The 19,553-nt window shown below is 56.7% G+C and overlaps 1 protein-coding gene across 4 annotated transcripts in view; it reads right to left on the reverse strand.

The window, feature by feature from the left end:
- BCL11B (BCL11 transcription factor B) overlaps positions 1-18,809 on the reverse strand; it is a 92,089-nt gene extending 73,280 nt beyond the window's left edge. For 2 of the 4 annotated variants that reach the window (XM_070412835.1, XM_070412825.1), the window contains exons 1-2: positions 17,794-18,809; positions 4,213-4,581 (exon numbers count right to left, since the gene is read on the reverse strand). In XM_070412835.1, coding sequence (XP_070268936.1) covers positions 4,213-4,581; positions 17,794-17,851 — 427 coding nt within the window. In that variant the 5' untranslated portion in view covers positions 17,852-18,809. The remainder of the gene's footprint in view (positions 1-4,212; positions 4,582-17,793) is intronic. The other 2 variants (XM_070412854.1, XM_070412845.1) reach the window with 1 other exon arrangement.
- Between the last annotated feature and the right edge of the window lie 744 nt (positions 18,810-19,553).

Here is a 19,553-nt window from a genome sequence, read left to right on the forward strand (position 1 = left end):
CGGTACACATCCAAGACGTCCACTGAGGAGAGCAAACACCTCGTGCACCAAGCAGGGTCCACGCCCTCCCGAGCGTGGCTTTTTCAAAGCCTCCCCTTTTCCGTCGTCTACCGCCAGCTGGACGTGTGCTGGGAAGTAGGTGCAGACGTGGAAACTGAGGCCCAGAAAAGTGACTTGACTTTCCTGGGTCCAGCCAATGCCCAAGCGAGCCCTGGCTCCTTCGACCCCCGAGACCCTCCCAGGGCGGCACACCATGAGCGCCTCGCCCCAGGACAGCAGTGTGACCAGGACGGGGGCGGGCAGGGTGGGGACACATAGGACAGCACCACAGTGGTGCTGAAGTTGTTTCTGATGGCGGGATTCTAAGAACCCCAGGAAATGATGGGGCGGGGCAAGGGGAGGGTGCTCACATGTGTAGCACATGTCACTGAGAGTCACCATTACTGTCAGGTATGTCCCCAGATGCGGGCACTGCAGCTTAGCGAGGCCGGCAGGCAGCCGGGTGGCACACAGCTGGCCTGGGTGCTTTTCCAGGCAGCAGGCCACAAGCCCCACAGCCCCTTAAGCTCCCTTTCTCCTCACCCCTCCTCGAAACGCCCACCCCGGACAGCGGCTCAGGGACCCCTGCTCTGTGCAAACCCTGGAACCTCCTGCTGGCCCCTCCCAGGGTCTCATCTCCCCTTGACAGATGCACCCAGAGCTCCATCAGAAACCTCAGAGAGGCAGGGAGAGGCTGCAGGAAGGGATCTTAAGAAAGGGAAGAACTCCATCGGCTGGCGGGGTACCAGCATCAGATGCCTTCCTCCGACTCGGACCTCTAAGCCAAGGTCCTTACCGTGACCAGCTTCACCTCTGTCCCCAGATGGGACACACGCACCACGGATCTCCTCGCCCAGAGTGGACGCTCAGGGAGCAGGGCCTGGGCCGGTAGCTCCACACATCAAGGGCAGGGACTTAACCGCCCGCACTCTGGCCACGTTCCCCACGCGGGAGAGAGCAGCAGCCCTGACGGCCATCCTCCCACACGCTCCGGACCCCTAGGACTCCACCACCGCGGGGAAGGGCAGTAGGCGCTCAGTTGCTGAATGAATGAACGGATGGATGGATGTTTGAATGAATGAATGCCCTCAAGAGACAAAGCTTCAGAAACTTCCTCCTGCCATTCGCCTATTTCTCTACCATTAAAAAAAATAATAATAATAAAAAGGAAGAGTAACGAATCCTTTCCTACCCATCCCCAGGATTACTGTCCAAGAAAGGGTGATCCCAAGTCCTGCCCTGGTACGATGACTGACAGAATCCCAACGTAGTTCTCACTGGGGATGCCCACAGGAGTGGAAGGGACCCCGAATAGTGACAAGCCAGCCCTGCCCATCCATTTCTGGATCACAGCTTCCGGAAGCACCTGGCAGCAAGGGGGACAACACGCAGACTGCCCCCCAGGAAAGTCACCACGCTCCTGGCCACCGCGAGCACCTCACCTCGGACACCAAGCCAGAGGCGAGGCCCCAAGAATGAACAGCCACCGGAGAGGCCTGGGCACGGCCAGCGGAGCCAGGGGCATGGGCAGCAGCTGGGCGGGGTTCCGGGAGCCTGGGGGCGGGGGGAGCAGCGCCTGTGGCTCCTGGCTCCCCTCTTAAAATCTAAAGGCTCAATTATCTCTGAGCAGCTTGCTTTACACATGAATTGACACATTTATTTTACAATAAATAACTGAAAGTTATCTGTGTTTCCTTTACTGTTAATCTACACAGAGAAATAATAAACAGTGCTTGTCGACAGAAATGCAACCGCTGCAGTCCTCAGAATTCAATTACGCTAAAATAATTAATGCTCCCACCATATTAAATTACTTTATACATTTGAGGCCCTGAAGTTTTATTCTCTAATCTTCCCTTTTTATTAAATAATAATAATAATAAAAAAAGAAGTTTGGTGCCAAAGTAGGAAGGGAAAAGGAGAAAAGGAGGGACAAGAGAGAGAAGAGCGAGGCGGGCTGTCGAACGGACGGCCGTCTCCGGCTGGCAGGGCACGGAGGCTGTTTTGTGCCCTTGATTAAAATACCACTTTAAATGCTCTGAACAGACCCATCTCTTTAGCGTTCTAAGGGATTGTTTCACACGTTTCTTCAGGAATGGAGAAAGCCATTCGTCCTGTTGCTGAACAGAAAAGGCCGAGAATACCTTTGGTCCCATAAAGCAGAAACACTGGAGACTGCTGCTGTATTACCACCTACAACCAAAGGAGGGGAGGGTGTAGGGGAGGGAGACACAGCGCCTTGGAGATTAGTGTGGCCTTTTATGAAATCATATTTAGTCGCTTTCTGAAACACACATACCCTCCGTGGTCGGCAGCCTCTCCCTGGAAAACACCTGCCACCTGAAATGCGGACTCAGAGGGCTTCTGGGAAAAGCAGGAAGCCGGTCCCCTGGGGAGCCCCCCGGGGGATCGGTGGGCACCGATGCCAGGTGCTTGTACCGCTGGGGAGAACAATCTTCACGCATCCGATTGAGAAAAGAAAGGGTGGGGACCTCAGCAGTACAGACAAAGGGACCCGGCACTGTTCTCAGACTTAGCACAGGACGCACCACTCAGATCTGCACGGAACTCGAAAGCTAGGGTCTCCGTGACCGTGGCCTGGGACATTTTCCTCAGCGCCCTTGGTGCCGTAGGAGCGTGGGAGCTCTCCTGCTGGGACACACACCCGAAGGCAAGGCCCACAGGCCAGTGTCCCCAGCGCAGACCACCACAGTCTCCCTGCAAGAGAGAGCTAGCTCACTGATCCCATTTTACAGATGGACAAAGTGAGGCCCACAATCACACGGCTGCTCCAGAGAAGCTGGGCTCGCTGTATTACCGTACCCACTGCCTCCTGGTGGCGGGGGGGGATCTCTGCACACACACCCATCCATCTCACCTGTGGGCTTACCTGGCTCACCCTCCAAGGGGCACCAAAGCCTCAGTCCCTCCAACCTCCCCACTAGCTTCCATGACCAAAACACGGTGGAGACGGATCCGCACATTTTCCCAGCCGGCCACCCACACCTACTTGCACACAGCAGCACAGAGGGGACCGCCCCAAAGAAAAATTCCACCGGCAAAGCAGTCACGGAGCCGCTGCTCGTGTAATCCTCATGCAGGCTTGCCAGTGTCATCACTCCTGCTGACCGGTGGGGAAACTGAGGCAGGGGCCCAGGAGCGACTTGTCCAAAGCCAACCATCAGGATTCGAACCCTCATCTGCACCGAACCTGATGCCATATGGCTGTGGGACAGGCTGCCGCTCTCGGGGACACGGGCTGGCCAGAGCCCCGCTTTGTTCCCGGGGTCTCCTGGGCTCAGAAGGATGAACCAGAGCAAGCACTCTGGTTTGCACAGAGCCTGGGCCCCATGGAAGAGGATCTGGCAGGCCACGGCCAGGGCCTGGAGAGAGGGACTCATGCAAAACCACATGATGAGCAGACTGGCCGGAGACCACAAGCCCCATACCTGTTGCTCAGGCGGAAAGAACCAGTGGTCCAGGTGGCCAGCTCAGTCGGCGGACCAAAGGGCATGCCCAACCTCCCCGAGGGGCACAGTGCTCCAGCAAGTGCCCACAAGCCCTTCCCAGACCTACCCACGGGGACAAAGCAGTGGCGGAAGGAGCCTCTTTGCACAAATGGGAAACGGAGGCCAGAGAGAGGAGGGGGAGAAAAGGAGCGACCCCATTCCTAAGTGCCCTCCAGGGACCGCCCCCATGCAGCCCCCCCAGCTCACAACAACCCTAGGAAAGAGGTGTCACAGGCGCCATTTCACAGATGCGGACACGGATCAGGCCGAGTTGTGAAGCACAGACTCCAACCCAAGACTAGGGCTCCAAAGCCAGAGACGGAGCTATGCACCACCGCACCGTGAGGCCCAGCCAGACTGCCAGGCTCCCGTTCCGCACTCCTGGCCACCTGTACACGAGGCCATACCTGTGCCGTGCCCCCTTGTCCAAAGCAAAGCAACCATCAGCCAGTCGGGCCGCCCTGAACCCTGGGCCCGTCTCCTCCTGAGGGTCACCTGGACGGGGGGCCTTTGGAAAGGGCAAGCCCAGCGGGTGGCCCGGAGGCCATCCTGGGCAGCTCCCAGGCCATCCCGGCACCGACACCCGACACAGCCAGGGGTGAAGGTGGGCGTGGGACACGGGGGGTGGCTGGTGCGGCGGCCGGGCGAGCGCGACGTGCCATACCTGCCATGTTCTCCTGCTTGGGGCAAATGCCTTTCGTGGGCGAGAGCAGGTGGTCGTCTTCATCGGGGGTCACTTGTATCCCGATCTCCACCGGCTCGGACACTTTCCTGAGCTCGGAGCGTGAGGAGGGCGGCGGGCTGCCCTTGTCCAGGCCTTTGTCATAGCAGGTGCCCAGGCTGCCACCACACTGCTTCTTCTTGTGCTCTATAAAAACCAGGATGTCCCCCAGGGGGAAATTCATCTGACACTGTCCACAGGTGAGCAGGTCAGGGTCGGGGCCACCCACCAACAGCCCCAGGCCGCTGGGCTCCTCTATGTCCAGACCCTCGTCTTCTTCAAGGATGGCAGCCTCCACATGGTCAGCCTCCGCTGCAGAGAGAGAGGAGAGGGGGGCAGAGAAGACAGAGATGGGCTTAGGCAGTCACAAGCACCCAGCCTGCATTCCAACCCGTCCCCACCTGCAGGCAGGCCCCCTCCGCTGCGGGACGCCAGAGCTCGCCAGGTCCTCCCCCGAACTCCTGGAGACAGGGGTACACCACCCCCAAGGTGGGCGGCCGATGGGCAAACTGAGGATCCGGGAGCAACGGCATGGCTCCCTGAGCTGGTGGCTTAAGCAGGGCTGACCTTACTGCTTCCTGGTGGATTCTCTGCCAACCCCCACCCCCACCCCACAGCGTCCGAACACACATGCTGGTTTCACAAGCCATTCAGCCATCCCAGATGGGGCACATGTCCCTCGAAATTTGCAACATCTGAGAGTCACCCGGGGATCTTGGAAAACCTTCCACGCCCAGGCCAAGGACCCTGGGAGCCAAACACCCGGTGGTGGCTGTGGTTGAAGCTCCCAGGTGATGCCGATGGGCAGCCAAGGCTGAGAGCCAGGAGCCAGAGCCCTCTGGCCCGGCAGGGGCTCTCCCTGCCGCCCCCCTGGCCTCCACCTTTCATTCATGGCTTCCCCATTCATGCGAGTCCGACTTGCATTCCTCTACCTGAGACCTGGCTGCACACCAGACGAGAAAACAGAAACGCAGGCGGCCGTCGGAGGCCCAGGCCCGCGTGCCCAGCAACAAGTGAGTGTCGGTTCCAAGAGAAATATCAAAAGGAAGAGCGGGGGCCGGGAAGGGAAGGGGCCCTGCGGGGCGGCGGCCGAGGGGCAGCAGGCTGTCCCCAGCAACCAGCACGTGTCAGGCCATCGCTCGGTAGGTTTCCCAGCACTCACCAGCCGCCCCTGTCCCGTCCATGTGCCTGTTGGGGTCACTCTCGCTCCCAGAAAAAGAAAAGGGGGAAAAATCCTTCGGATTCCAGAGGCATTTCTGGGCAGATGACAAACCACACTTTCAATGGGTTTCGTACATTTTCCCATTTCTTTAGCAGCCGATACACTTCCGTATTTTGTGTGTGTGTGTGTAAGGGGCATAGGACACAAATATTTTGAAACCAATAAATACCTCAGAAAGCGGCAACCCCCTCGGGGGACACTGGGAGACTGGGCAGCAGAAAAGGTGTCATAAATCAGGGACATGGACAGGGAGCTGCGCCCTCCCTCCGGGTCTGAGTGAATTCGAGGTGGAGATTTTTGAGAGCAAATGGCAGTGGTCGGGAAGATGGCACGAGTGTTGGGGTCCTCAGAGGTGGGACACCGGGGGGTGGGGGGGCAGGTACATGTTAAGCTGTGAGCTGTTTGAAAAGGATCGGGAAAACCGCAGGAGCACAGAGGGAAGGAAGAGAAGGGAGAAAACACATTCCGTGGCTGTGAAGTTATTGGCGGGCCCGAGCCAAAGAACAGATAATTTCAGGGAAAAATCCTGTGGCATCTCTCATCCTATACATAAATCACTGCTCTGTGTTTTCTGAACACAGGCTTCTTTCGGGGCCTGTGCGCGTCCGCGTGCAGGACTGAGTCCACGGTCGTCGGAACACGGCACGGAACACGTATGAAACATGAGTGTGTGGGTCCTCGAGTAGGTCCCGCTGAGAAGGGAGATGGGCGTCTGAGACCCCGCCTGGGGTTCTAGGAAAGCAGACTGAGCCTTCCATGAACTGAAAGTAGACACGCATTCGAAACGTGGCCCCACAGAAACACCCCGCAGATGAGGACATCTTAAACCTGCGCCTGCTTCCCTCCAACAGAAAGACCCTGGAAGGTACGAGAGGCACCTTTCACAACGCCGCCCCAGAAACCATTCATTACGCTTTGAGAAGAAAAGGGAGGTGACTTGGAAAGGAGCTGGAAGACAATGCTACGTAATTAATTTACCAATTGGTTTGATGAAAAGATGCCTTGCTCCAGTGAAAATGGAATCGCCACCCTCCCACCCCATGCGGTTCCGGGGGGGGGGGGGGGGGGCTGGGTTCCCTCGAACCGTTCGTCAGGACGGAAAAAGGTAATTATTCGGAGCCTCTTTTCCCTTTAATGATCTAACATTGAGCAATACTGTTTGTATTGAAAAGCTCACACCTTTAATTACCAATTACATATACATAATTTCAGAGCCAAAGGAGAGGGCTGTGAAAACAGCTCTTTAGAAATATCAGGGCAGACTCTGCGCCATGTCTAGAGAAGGACTCTAATACATGGGAGGAGGGTGTCAAAATATTGTTTTGTTCAAAGAGAGAGAGGCACAAAGGAAATGATCTGAAAGAGGGAAAAAAGGACAAAATGAAATTGAGAATGCCAATGAAACGGGTGAGTTCGTGGTGGGCAGGGCGGGCGGCCCCTGTCCCCTGGCGAGAGGGCCTGCCCAGGCGGGCGGGCGCGCCGGCCTGTCACTCAGGCCATGTGCTAACAGTGAGCAAGGACGAAGGAGGCCGGTGCGCGTTCCCCAGCATCGCCAGGGGGCCAGGCGGGGCCTCCTGCTGTCCATGTCACCTCTGGTTTCCCTTCCTTGCTGTGTGCTTTGCTTTCATGAACTTTTTCAGCCTGGTCCCTGGCTCCCCTGTGCAGTTCTAGGAAGCACACGGCTCTCTCTCTCTCGCTCGCTCTCTCTGCTGGGGGGGGGGGGGGGGGGGGGGGGGGGGGGAGCTACGTAATTTCAAATCCTGTTGTAATTCGAAAGAAACACGGGTTCATTTAAAAATTAGCAAGGGTCGCATGCGCTGTTTGCAAGCATGCTTCCCTCTCCCTCCCGTCTGTGTACCAGTTCTGTCTTCCTTGTCCTCCCCCGCCCCCGACTTTTTTTTTTTTGGTAACATCTGTAAGCCTTCCTGGACTGAGCGGTCTCTCTACCTTCCCCTTCCTCCTGCGCCAGCCCCGCCAGCCCTGGTCACTGAGTTTGAAAGTCTCCCACTCCATTCGCTGCACGGTAGTTCAAGGTTCCGCCTCCAGTCCCCTCACAGCCACAGACAGCCGGGCAGCCGGGCCCACTGGCGAGCCACAGACAGCTCTGAACCCATGCCCACCTCCTGACCCAGGGTCCAGCTCAGTGCCTCCAAGGGAGGCCAGGAGGCCAGGAAACACCCACCAGAAAGCCTCCCTCCCCCCACTTCCAGTGTTGAAAGTAAAACTCCAAGTGAAGAGGGCATTCACCCCGCCCGACAATGGGGTTCCCTCTCCCCGCCTCCTGGGGCGTGGGGCCTGCTGCAGGAGACACTTCCCAGGACCGTGGCAATGGCACCCCCAAACTGCTGAATGTTTGGGTCAGAGCGGGCAGACCAAGACGGCCTCCTGGGCCTTAAAACTTCACACCCAAGGCCTGGGAGACACCCCAACATCAGGCTGTGGTTTCATTTCCGCTGGCAGGCGGATACCAAGCTGGGTGTGCGGAGCGCATGTGTGCGTCCCTTCTCAGAACTGCATCACTGATGGGAGAAATAAAAGGAGAGAGAGGCACCTGGCCAGGCTTAGAGAAGGGCCGAGTGGGGCCGTGCCTGGCCCCTCGGAACCCTGCTTCCTCTGTCCCACGGGCGCCCAGCCGCACAGCTGGGCACCGCCTCAGAGAACCAGCCTGTGCCTGGCAGGCAGAACGGTCCCAACTGCCACCCAGAGACGAGAAAGCACCAGGAAAGATAAAAGACACCGTCAAACCAAGGCAACTTTTTGAATACCCGGGCCCTGCAGACCAGCCCCCTGCTTTGCTGGGCCCACCTGGGCCCCCGTGAAAGCAGAGGTGTGCCCTCCGGGGGACTGTGGGCTGTGCTGGGAAGCTCCCCGAGTCGGGCAGCCCTGGAAAACACTGCTGCTCTCGCTGTTGTGGGCCGAATAAGGTAGAGAGATTGCTACACTGTCTGATTCGTTAAGAGAGAGGGATGGATGCCCAGGGCGCTGTCCCAAAGGCACACGTTGGCCTGGGGTGGGTCCCGAAAGGTTAAATCCTAAAGTGCACGGCCAAACAGTACATATTTACAGACACACACACAGCACGTTCATCCTCTTTTACAACAAAACCACATTTTATTTACAAGGCAGGGCCTCCTCCCAGCTGGTGAATGCATTTAGAAGCAATGAAGCCAGGATTCACAAATAATAATGGACATTAAGTGCACGGGGGAAGCACTTGATCCTAAGACAAACTCTCCCGCGCCTCAGCTGGGCTGCGAAGGAATTTGGGCAGCAGACGGAAAGGGAAAGGCACGGTTAACTCGGGCCCAGCCAGGCCGCCTACAGGCCCCCAGCGGCTGCTCGGGCTTAGCCGGGCCTTACCTGGCCGGTGATCCGCCCCACGCAGGATCCCCTGGGTCCCGCCCACCGGGTGGGTCTCTAACAACTGCCCCTGCACCTGCCCTCCCAGGAATTCCAGCCGGAGAGGGAGAGGCGGGCGCCTGCGGTCCCAGGAGCACCTCTGCACAGGCAGCACTGGGCTGCGTGCCCCTCACCCTGCAGTGATTCAAACCCAACCCTCTGCCTTCCATGGCTAAGCCACAATCCGGGAGGAACATACACAGAATTACTGTCTCAGGAATGGGGGGGGCGGACAGGGAAGGATGTGGGGGGAGGGGTGCAAGGATCTTAAAATCGTGTGCCACCCACGTCACCACCACCACCCTGCTGGGACCGGTGTTTACAAGGACCGTGCAGCATCCACCCAGCCAGCTCGGCACCCGGCACCCGACTGGAGGCTCCAACCTGCTCCCTGAGGCCCGCGCCCGCTTGCGAATATCTGCGGAGGGGTCGCTTCTGTCCCTCCCGGGAACCTCCAGGGAGGGGCCCGGACTCCCGGCGACCACGCGGAAACCAACCGCCACGCGCACTCCGCGGAGCACAACACATTCTGAGCTGCCATCAATTTTTAATTTATTGGATCCAAGAGAAAATAACAACCTCGGCGAGGCGGGGAGGGGGGAGCAGGGGATGGGAGAGGGGAGGAATCCATTCTTGGTGAAGAACATGATCTGTGACTGGATGACGCTTTAAGGCGCAGCAAGAGGCTCGATGAAGTTCCCCCAACACAGGGCAGAGGGCCGGCTGGCAGCGGGGAGACCGGCCTGGCCAGTCACACGTTAGGAGGACTGTCCTCCCGGGGCCACGAAGGGTGAGGACAGATCCGAGGGTCGCCATCCAGGTCCCAGTGCATTTCCCCACCGAATTCCTGCAGCCAGCCGGGCTTGGGGCTGTTGCTGGACCCTGGGAGGGCACAGCGGCCGGGCCCCAGCAGGGCAGGTCACCCTGACGGACTCTCTCTGCTGACCACCCGCCCTCTTGCAGAGAAGCCTGAGGCAGCGCCTGTTCCAGGTGTGGCAGAGCAGGTGGCCCAGGCCCTGGGCCTCCCTGAGACCTCCCCAAAGGGGCCCCCTCCCTACTGCCCTCAAATTACTGGAGGGACCAGACCAGTGCACACTGGGACCCCCCACCCCCACCCCTATGAGACCCTGTCTGCTCCACACCAACAGCATCTCAAAAGGAAATTTTCAAAATTCTGACATCCGGGCAGAAGACGGAGAGGAGGCTGTCAGGACACAGCCTGATCTGCCATGTGGCTTTCCCTTCCAGGAAAATGACCAGGGGTCTGGCTGAGGGGGACGGGGAAGGCCTGGGCCTGGCCTGCATTCCGGAAGTCGGGAGTCCTCATCCAAGAGGTTTGGGGTGCAGGAAGAGCCTCAGCCACACAGCCAGGGGGCAGGTCCAGATGGGCTAGTGCGAGGAGGTGGGGAGGAGCCCTGCACACCCCCGCCTGGTGCCAGGACACTTCAGCGTATCCAAAACAGCTCCCGGAAATACCCTCCCTTGCTCTACAGACTTAGTCCGACCTTTCCCCTCCCCCCACCACACGCAGCTCTCCCGTGAACCCCCAGAGGCGTGAGGCCGGTCTCACACATCCAAAAGCAGAAAGAGGACCACAGGAATAAGGAAAACAGCGTCCAGGTATTCTCACAGATCCTGTCCATGACTACAAGGTTTCTGAAAAAAAGCCCAGTCCATGATACCAAAGAATGGAGTGACCTACGTTTTCATAAATAAAAGTCAGTTTAATTTAAAAAAAAAAAAAAAGAAAGACGTACCGCAATGTACAGAAATCCTCCTAACCACGTTCAGAAGATCCTGTAAAACTGCAAATGCCCTACATCTTCAGAGCCACAGCAGGGCTCACCAGGATGCGATAGAAAAGCATTGTTTGCAGCCAAATGACGAGGTTTGCTGCACTGAATGCTACGCTCTCCCAAAGGTGCTAAGCAGGAGAAAGAGGGGCCCCCCACCCAGGACAGGGGCTGCAAGCCGCCGGCAGCCGGAGGGCCTTCCGAGGGAGACCCCAAAATCGCAGGCACAGGCTGCTTTCCACACCTTCATGTCCAAGGTCGACACTGACAAGCCACCCCATCTTTTCCCTGAGCAGCACCTCCATTTCTGAAGCCCACGTGAGTCACAATAACATTGGCATTCAACTTTCTGCCGTGGGTTTTGTGTTGGTTTTTTTTTTCCCCTGTGTTGTTTTAGTGGAGAACTCATTAGAACATGAACAAATGTATTTGTATTTCAGCAGTTCAGTGGAAGGGGGTCATAAAAAAGTTATGTAAAACAGAGAATTTTTTTTTTAAACTTTTAAGTCACTTAATTTTGTGTGATCTGGGCTTTCATGAGAGTAAAATAGCGCCGCCTCCCTAACCCAACACCCAAGCAGATTATCGGCTGCTTCAGAAAAAAAGGAAAAAGAAATTTTAAAAAGGCATGAATATCTTGAATTTCACCAACTACACAAAAGACCTGCATATGTCAAAATGCCGGACGAAAAGTCCCCGTGAAGGTAGCACCATTAATCAAGCCTCCGATCTGGTGTCACTTTTGCCAGTAAAAGAACGATGCTGTCCCCCCACCCCCACCCCCACCCCCATCGCCGGCTCCTGCGCACGAAGTGTGTCCCCCGGCTTTCATGTGCCTCCAGATAGCCTGGTCTCGGCACTTCCCATCCTCGCCTTGGGAAAACCACTGCTCGGGGGAGGCAGTCCACACGCAGCTTGTCTCGGGGAGGGGAGAACGGGGGCAGATCTCAACGACGCTTGGCTCCCTGGGAAGGAGAGGTTTGTGGGAGTGGGGAGCACGGGGCGGGGGCAGACACAGGACACACGGGACTCCAGACCCGATCGTCGTTACATTAAAGAATGCTCCGGAGTGACAAAGCCATTCCCGGAGCAGCTGGGTGACACAGACGCATCGCCGGCATTCTCCTGTGCCCTCACCCCATTAAAAAAACATGGCAGCGTCCCTCCAGCTCACACCCCCTCCAGAGGAGCCTGCTCAGTGGCAGCAATAACTTGACCGTGTGGCACAGGGCAGCGTCCCCAAAGCGTATTTCTTCTCCCTTGTCCTCCCAAATGTGGCACCGCATTCAACCGAGCGGCCAAGTCCTTGGAGAGTTTCAGCTAAAGGCAGGACCCAACCGGGCAGCCAAGGGGAGCCTTCCTGGAGCCGCAGGAGCCGCAGGAGACAGTCCCCAAAAGTCAAGAACCTCATCTTCACCCTCCCCCATAGACACATATTTTTTTTTTCAAGCTTTGCCATATCTGTGGTCTGTACTGAGTTACAGCTTGTGAAACACCCCCAAGTTCCAAGGCACAGGATTGGGGATTTCTACAGCGAATGTTTTTAACGGTTTCTGCAGGCCAGAGGCCACTGCCCAGCCCCAGGCGGCCAGGTGACGGGGCCGCTTCATGTCTGAGTTGTCAGATAAGCCCGCTGCTGCGCTATGCTTACCACCGGCTCGACTCAAACATTAAACGAAGTAGAGAAATCATCAGATAAATTGCCGGCCCTCTGCGCGGAAGAGGGAAGGCTCCTCCGGCTGATGACAGCGCTCGGCTTTTGTCTGACCTAATTTATTTCTCTTTCAGGTTCGCATAAAGCACACTTTCCTGTCGCAGGCCAACCTCTTCTGCCCAGATACTGAACTCAGGCACAAGACTCGGGGTGAACTGTGCTGCCTCCAGATTTCTTCAACTTGAAGACGAAGCCATCATAGATGCAGAAATGCTGTGATCAAAAGCACACACACACACACACACACACGCACACACATTCCCCAGCACCAGACCGCACATGAAGGGAGACATGGTCCCTTTAAAAGCCATCCATTGCGAGCCCCGTTTGGGGTGAAAGGGGTTCGCAACGTGGGGTCTAGCAAGCATACCCTCCTTCCGAACAAAGTTTCACTCGTTATTTGAGTTGGCATTTTATTTCTTTGGGGAATGATGCCCTGTCCCTTAGGACAGTGGGAACAGAACCTAACGAATGGAATTGAGAGTCCAAGTGTTATAAAACCTGAGCTAAAAGGACTTCCACTCATCAAGCCGTTTTAGGTACACGACTCCCCAAAGTAGTGGTTCTCAGCTGACCCCCGCCTCTGTGACCTGCAGCCTAGGAAGGGACAGCGTGATGCACACTCCTCCCAGACCCCCCTCCCCCCGCGTCAGGCATGCCTCGGAGCCGAGGGGGATTCTCAGAAAAGTCAAGACCACAGACCAGTCTGTTTGTTTTTAAAAAAAAAAAAAAGAAAGAAAATAAAATTGCCCCCACCTGCCAAGGGAGGGCTTGTAAATCAATGCTGATCGCTTGGAAATAGATTTCTCAAACTTATACTCTCATTCTGCCCGGCCCAAATCTCTGCAGGAAAATCAATATTACAACTTCACACTTAAGGCATTTTTGCAGCCACGTAAAGGGCCCCGAGCCGCCTAAGGAAGCCCATTCCTCGCCATTGTAGCCAAGGCGCCCAGACATGACACGGGCGCCGAGCGCCCCCTAGCTGCCTAGTGGCGCCACGAGCGTCTCGGCGCCTCAGGCTTGTCATCCATCCACCAGAAGCCAATGCAACTGAAAGTTTATTTTGGAAAGTCTTTTATCACAACAAGCACCAGAGATCGCAAAGCGATGGAGAAGGGAGATGAAAAGGGAAAGGGGACGGCTGGTGCAAGCCGTGTTCTCAGCGAAAAGGCCGTGCCAAGAGCCCCGCTCTGATAAGACGCTGGAAACCGGTGCACTCCACAGTCGGAAACGGATATCTCTGTGTAAAGGGGCCGTTTGGCCTGCTCCATCTCGCGGAGACATTATGCTAATTATTGTCAAAGGCATCCGCAGCTGGCCATTGCACAGTGGTCAGCAGAGCCTCTCGTCCACCCCTCGGCCCTCAGCTTCCCTCCCTGTTCCTGAGGCCGGGTTCACCAGAGCGAACTGCATTCACTCCAGCAGTTGAGAAATGACTCGTTTTCTGTTATGAAATATTTTGAAGGCCAGACAAAAATCACCAAGGCCAGAGCACAGGCAGATAGCGATTTCTTTCCCTCCAAAAAGAAAAAGAAATAGGCATCTGTACATAATATTCGGGGGGGGGGGGAGAAAACCTTTAAAAATATTAGGGATTGTTAAAATATGCTCACGGCTGTTTTCGCTCAGGTGTGAATTACAAATGAATAAAATCAGCCCGGCATCACACCTTTGACGAACACATTTTATTCTCCCGTGGAATCAGAGCAGCTGACTTATATCACACTTCTAATGATATGGGGTTTCCTTCTGTGCAGAAGGGAGAGAGACTTCACTCCCCCTACCAGCTACCCCCCCCCCCCGAAAAAAAAGAAGGGCCTATAGCTTATGATATTGATCAGAGGCCCAATTTTGAAAGACCGGCGGACAACTGGAGATGTACGACCATACCCTGGAGGGTTACGATCCCGGTAAGCACCACCACCTTCCACACAGACAGCTACAGCAACGCCTAATGCCAAGGCACCCGTGGAACTCACACGGCCGAACTTCGGAGTCAAATCTTGGGTCTCTAGTTGTTTCACAAAATCATGAATTCTCGTGGAAAATGGCTCATCTCCCACAGAAACCTGTTGGTGGGCTGTTGAGATCGCCCCTTTCCTGGGGTGATGTGATGCACCGCGGGCATCTCAGTTTCTTGGGAAACCTCAACTCCTCATGGACGGGTGCTCGTGCCCTGCCTCTCACCCTGGGTGGCACCACAGGCTCAAGGCCCTTCCTCGGCCTGCTCACCCCGGCGCTGTTTCTGGAACCCTCTTCACTATTGTCACTGCGTTGTTTTGCGTTTGTTTTTAGATTAATCGCTGTGTCTGTCCTCGGGTTTGAAAAGCCATCTCCATCTGGGTCAAACATTTTGAAACAAACCAGAAGCCCAGGTTTTCATCCCCAGCTGTCTCCCGCACTCCTCATACCTCCCTCCGCTTCTCCCGGGTCCTGTCTGCAAATGTAACCAGCTCATCATGGAGCCCTTCGATTCCCCCCCCCCCCCCCCCCACACACACCCCAAGGTTATCCAGGCTCTTTCTGTGCTCTCGGTGTTTCCCAGACCATCAGTTCTTCCTAGGCTGCATCATCCCTGAAGAACCCACGGCTGCTGCTCCCCAGGCCGGCCGGCTGCCCCCCCAACCGAAGCTGTACCACGCTGTAAGTGGTTCCTTTCACATTTAAAATCTAAAATGTGAACTCCAGGTGGGGGCTGTGACAGCACCCATTTTGCTGGCCAGGGCTCCAGCGCACCTCCCGGCCATGCCCCCAGCATCGTGGAGGGACACAGGCACAGACCGGTGCAGCCTAAACTGCACCCAGTTCTGGCCTTTCCCCAGCCTGGACTCCCACCTCCCGGTGACACAGGACAGACAGAAAAGCCAGCTGCTTGTGGATAATAAATAGCCTTGTCTGCAAACTGGTTGGGCCACTCTCCCCGCTTAAACCCCTGCACATGCTTTGGACGCCCTGTGCCCTGAGAGGCAGGCGGGATACCCTTTGCCCTCTCGCCACCTCGTCCCCACCTCCCTCCTCCTTTTCCCTCCCTGCCATGGCTCCCTAGCTGGCTTTCCTCAGCACCGCTCTGAGCAAGGCTAAGAGAGACTCAGAACAAATGAAACATGGAAGGATGTCGCACCAGGCACCCCTGGGCCCCCTCACCCAGCTGCCTTCCGTCCTCCTGGTCCAGGCTTTCTCCCCAAAGCCCAGGAATGCCAGAAAGGGAGCCAGCAAAAGCCAAGCAAACCTACCTGCTTCTTCCCCCTGACACACAACTGCAAACACGCCCGGCTGCTTTTTTGAAGCTGCTAGCTTAGCAATGCACCCCCACGACTCCCCCTTTCCCAGACCCCCCACCCCAACTTTCCCCTCCTCAAAAACAACTCTTGCCATTATTCAGAAGCTGTGTGGGGCAACTTGCCTCCTGGAGAGATTAGGCATCTGCAAGTACAGACATTCTAACCACCACTCCACTATCTGTCTAAAGGTGGGGGGTCAGGGTGAGAAGCAATTGATTATCCGTAAAGGGCACAATGTCAACTGGCAAAAAGGAGGATCTGGGTCAAGCCAGGCTCAAATCTGGTTGCAAAACATTTTGTTTTAAATGCAACCGGGAAGTCCTCTTTCAGGTTAGAATGGTGCAAAATAAAAGAGACGTCCTCGTCCTTCCCTCCAAAGGCACCCCTCTCCCAAGGCGAACCCCACATTGATACCTATTACCTTCCACCCCCCCAAAAAAAAAATAAGAATCCACAAATTCTTACTAAGGTATCTGCTGTAACAAAGGAGCGACGGCAGCAGCAACTGCTCCGAGCAGATGGCTCCTATGCTGGGTATTCAGGGGAGGGAGAACCCCTTTATATATATTTATTTATTTATTTATTTAAATTTTTTAAAATATAACATAAATATTCGGCTCTCCGCTGCCCTGCAGCCAGTCCTCCGCGGCCGCGGCGGCGACTGGGCGCGCAGTCGTCTCCAGCTCCACGCGGGCAGCCCGAGGAGCGAGGCGCCCGGAGGATTTCAGGAACACAACCTGCCCTCGGTCTCGATGGCACCCAGAGGATGTTTTATTTCTATTGCAATATAATTTTAAATATATATATATACATATATCAACGGCGACCCGGGCACCGCAAGAGAAAGGACCGCAGGAGAACGTTCCCGCGCCGCGAAGCAGCGGCCGGCCGGGCCGGGAGCGCTGCAGCCGACCTTCCCCGTGCAACTGCGCGGGCACCCGGGGCGAGCTCCGCGGCAAAGCCGGCACCTGGCCCGCTCGCGCCCGCCTTCTCCTTCTCCCAATGAGCCCAACTGGGCGCTGGGAGCTGCCGCCGCTCTGCCCGCTGCCTGACTCTGTCCGCCGCGCCATTGGCTTGAAATCCACAGGATTTCAGCCCATGGCTTCCCCCTGCGACCTGCCTTGTTTATTTAGATAGAGAAGATGAAAGATGCTGGATAGAAGGATGGGTAAGAGATTGATAGGTCTCCTTTTCTTCTTTTTTTTCTTTCTCTTTCTCTCTCTCTCTTTTTTTTTTTTTTACTACTAATTTACAAGCACATCCCTCGCTTCCCACTCCTAGCTGACAATCTTTGCCCCCCCCCCACCACCACCACCACCACCCCGTGGCGGGGATTTTTCATCAACCCCCCCCCCCTCAATCGCCCCCACCCCCACCTTTTTTTGGGAGTGGGGGAAAGAAGAGAAGATCATCCCAGGAGACTGCGGAGGTGGGGAGATAGGGGTGGGGGTGCAGGAGCCGGCAAACAGCCGCGCAGCTGGATTCTTTTGCAAATAGCGAGAGGAGGGGTGAGAACGGCGGCTTCGGAATCCGAAGACCAGCGTGGCCGGAGCCCTGCCGGGCTGGGTGCAGCGACCCGGGCCTCGGAGCCGGCGGCCGCCGACCGACCCGCGTCTCCCCCAGTCCAGAGCGCACCCCGCTCTCCTCCGCCCGCGCCGTCAGCGCGGACCCACGCGCTCGCCAACTTTTCCCCACTTCCCAGCTCCCCCTCCCCCTCCTCTCCCCTAGCCCCCTCCCCCTCCTTTCCAAACCCCGCCACCAGCGCCGCCGCCGCCACACACGCCGCTCGGAGGGGCGAGCGTCCAGCCCGGCTCCGCGCGCACACACACACACCTCCTCCAGCCTGCGCGCCCCCTCCCCGGCCCAGCACCCGCTACGCAGGCCCCAGAGCCCGGGGCGCGTCTGACTGCGCAGCGCCCCGGCTCCCCGGGCTGCAAAGAAACTTTCCTATGGACCCCCGCCCCCCACCACGCTCCGGGCCGACGCCGCTGCCTCTGCGAGCTCGCGGGCCGCCTGGGCGCCCGGCCCGGCTGCACCCGGCTCGGCGTCCCCAGCCCCGGGCGCCCGGAGCCCCATCCTCCGGCCCCTCGCGCGCACGCCGCAGACACTTACGGGTGATGAGCTCCCTCTGGGACAAGTGCTGCGGGTTGCCCTGTTTGCGGCGGGACATTGCCCCGGCATCTATTCTGGCATCGCCCGGAGAGCTGCTCTGATGAGGGGAGCCGGGGAGGGGGTCTGAGCTGCTGCTGCCGCCGTCGCCGCTGCCGCTGCCGCCGCCGCTGCCGCCGCCGCCGCGCCTCCTCCTCTGCCCGGGTTGGTGTTTTGGTTTTTGCCCCCTTCCTCTCTTGCCCTCTCTTCCTCCTCTTCCTCTTTATTTTGCTCTTTCTTCTATGCTGTTTTTTGTTTTGTTTGCAAAAAGAAAAAGAGAAGAAAAACCTCGATAGGAGAAAGAGGCAAAAAAAAAAAAAAAATCTGCTGTTGCTTGCCGGGGACTGGCTGGTTTCCTTAAAAATATATTCTTTAGAAGAAAAAGAAAATCCTTTGCACTTCTTCCAACTGCTTGGCCTCCTGGACTTCAGATGTCTTCTTGGACTTAAACCGGATTTTGCACCGGCTCCTGACACTTTTTCTTTCAGGGTCTGGTAGGTGGAAAGCGCACTTCTACCAGGAGAGGGGGGAAGAAAAAAAATGCAAACAAATAAAAAAAAAAGAAGAAGAAAAAGAAAAAAAAAGGAAAGAAAACTTGGGGACTTGTCGCTACCCCCCTCACCCCGCCCCCTCAAAAATCCCAAAGCAATGCAAAACTGCCCGGGTTCGGTTGTTTCTGGATTTTCTGCGGGCTGCCTGGTTTTTTCTCGGAGACTGACCCTTCCGAGGTTCAGGGGGGACTCCGGGAGCGGCTCCTTCCCAGTTCACCTGGCTGGCTGGCGCCGGCCGAGAGGCTGCCGGGTCCCCGCGAGCGCTCCCCGGCGCTCCCCTGGCGCCGCGGGCCCGGGGGGAGCTGGGCTTCGGGGCGGCTCGCCCAGTGCGCCTGGGTCGGTGCGGGCGCGGACTGGGAGCTATAGATTGCAACGTGAAGATGGCGGAGTCCGGGTTCTCTGGGAGCTCTCGGTCTCTCTATGGCTGGGGCTGCCTCTGTACAATGGGATAAAATTCAAGTTCAAGTGCGGACGTGACGTTTAATCTGCACTAGAGAGACAAAAAGACCCAGAGAGTCGGAGCACTGGGGGCGACTAGCGGTGGCTTTTTAACATTGTACCCTGTAAGAGAACAAGAAAGCACACCATTCTCTCTCTCTCTCTCTCTCTCTCTCTCTCTCTCTCTCTCTCTCTCTCGTGCACACCCACAGTCCAGGCCGGCCACACGTGCAAACGGCTTGTTTGGTCAGGACCCTCCTCCCCTTGCACTGGGAGCGCAAAGCGGGGAGGGGGGGGACGATGGGCAGGATATTTTTTAATAAAATTTTAAAATCCTCTTGTCCCTCCTCCCCTCCAGGGAGCAGGACCCCCTGAGAAGGGGGGGGGGGAGGGTGCAGTGTGTGTGGAAGTTGAATCAAGGCCAGTCCTCACGGGCACGCACCCACACCCACGGAAAGTTCTTGGAGAGTTGGGGTGGGCCCCGCGACTTGGGGTGATGGTCAATTGCTTCCTCTCCCTGGAAAAGAGCTTGGTTGTTTTTACTTTTTATTTTATTGGGGGACTGGGGTCAAACTTCCAAAAAAAGTGTCTCCATGTAAGTCCTGATATCCTGTCCAGCGAAGTGGACAAAATAAGAGCTACTAAGAGAAGACAGTTAAGAACATACTGGGGGGAAGTGGGCGGGGGAGGAACCTGAGACCTGGTTTGAGTCTCATTCTGGAAATAGTATTCACC

Source organism: Myotis yumanensis, unplaced genomic scaffold (assembly GCF_028538775.1).
Source record: "Myotis yumanensis isolate MYYU_CA2020_CCGP unplaced genomic scaffold, mMyoYum1.0.hap1 SCAF_1, whole genome shotgun sequence".
NCBI lineage: Eukaryota > Metazoa > Chordata > Mammalia > Chiroptera > Vespertilionidae > Myotis > Myotis yumanensis.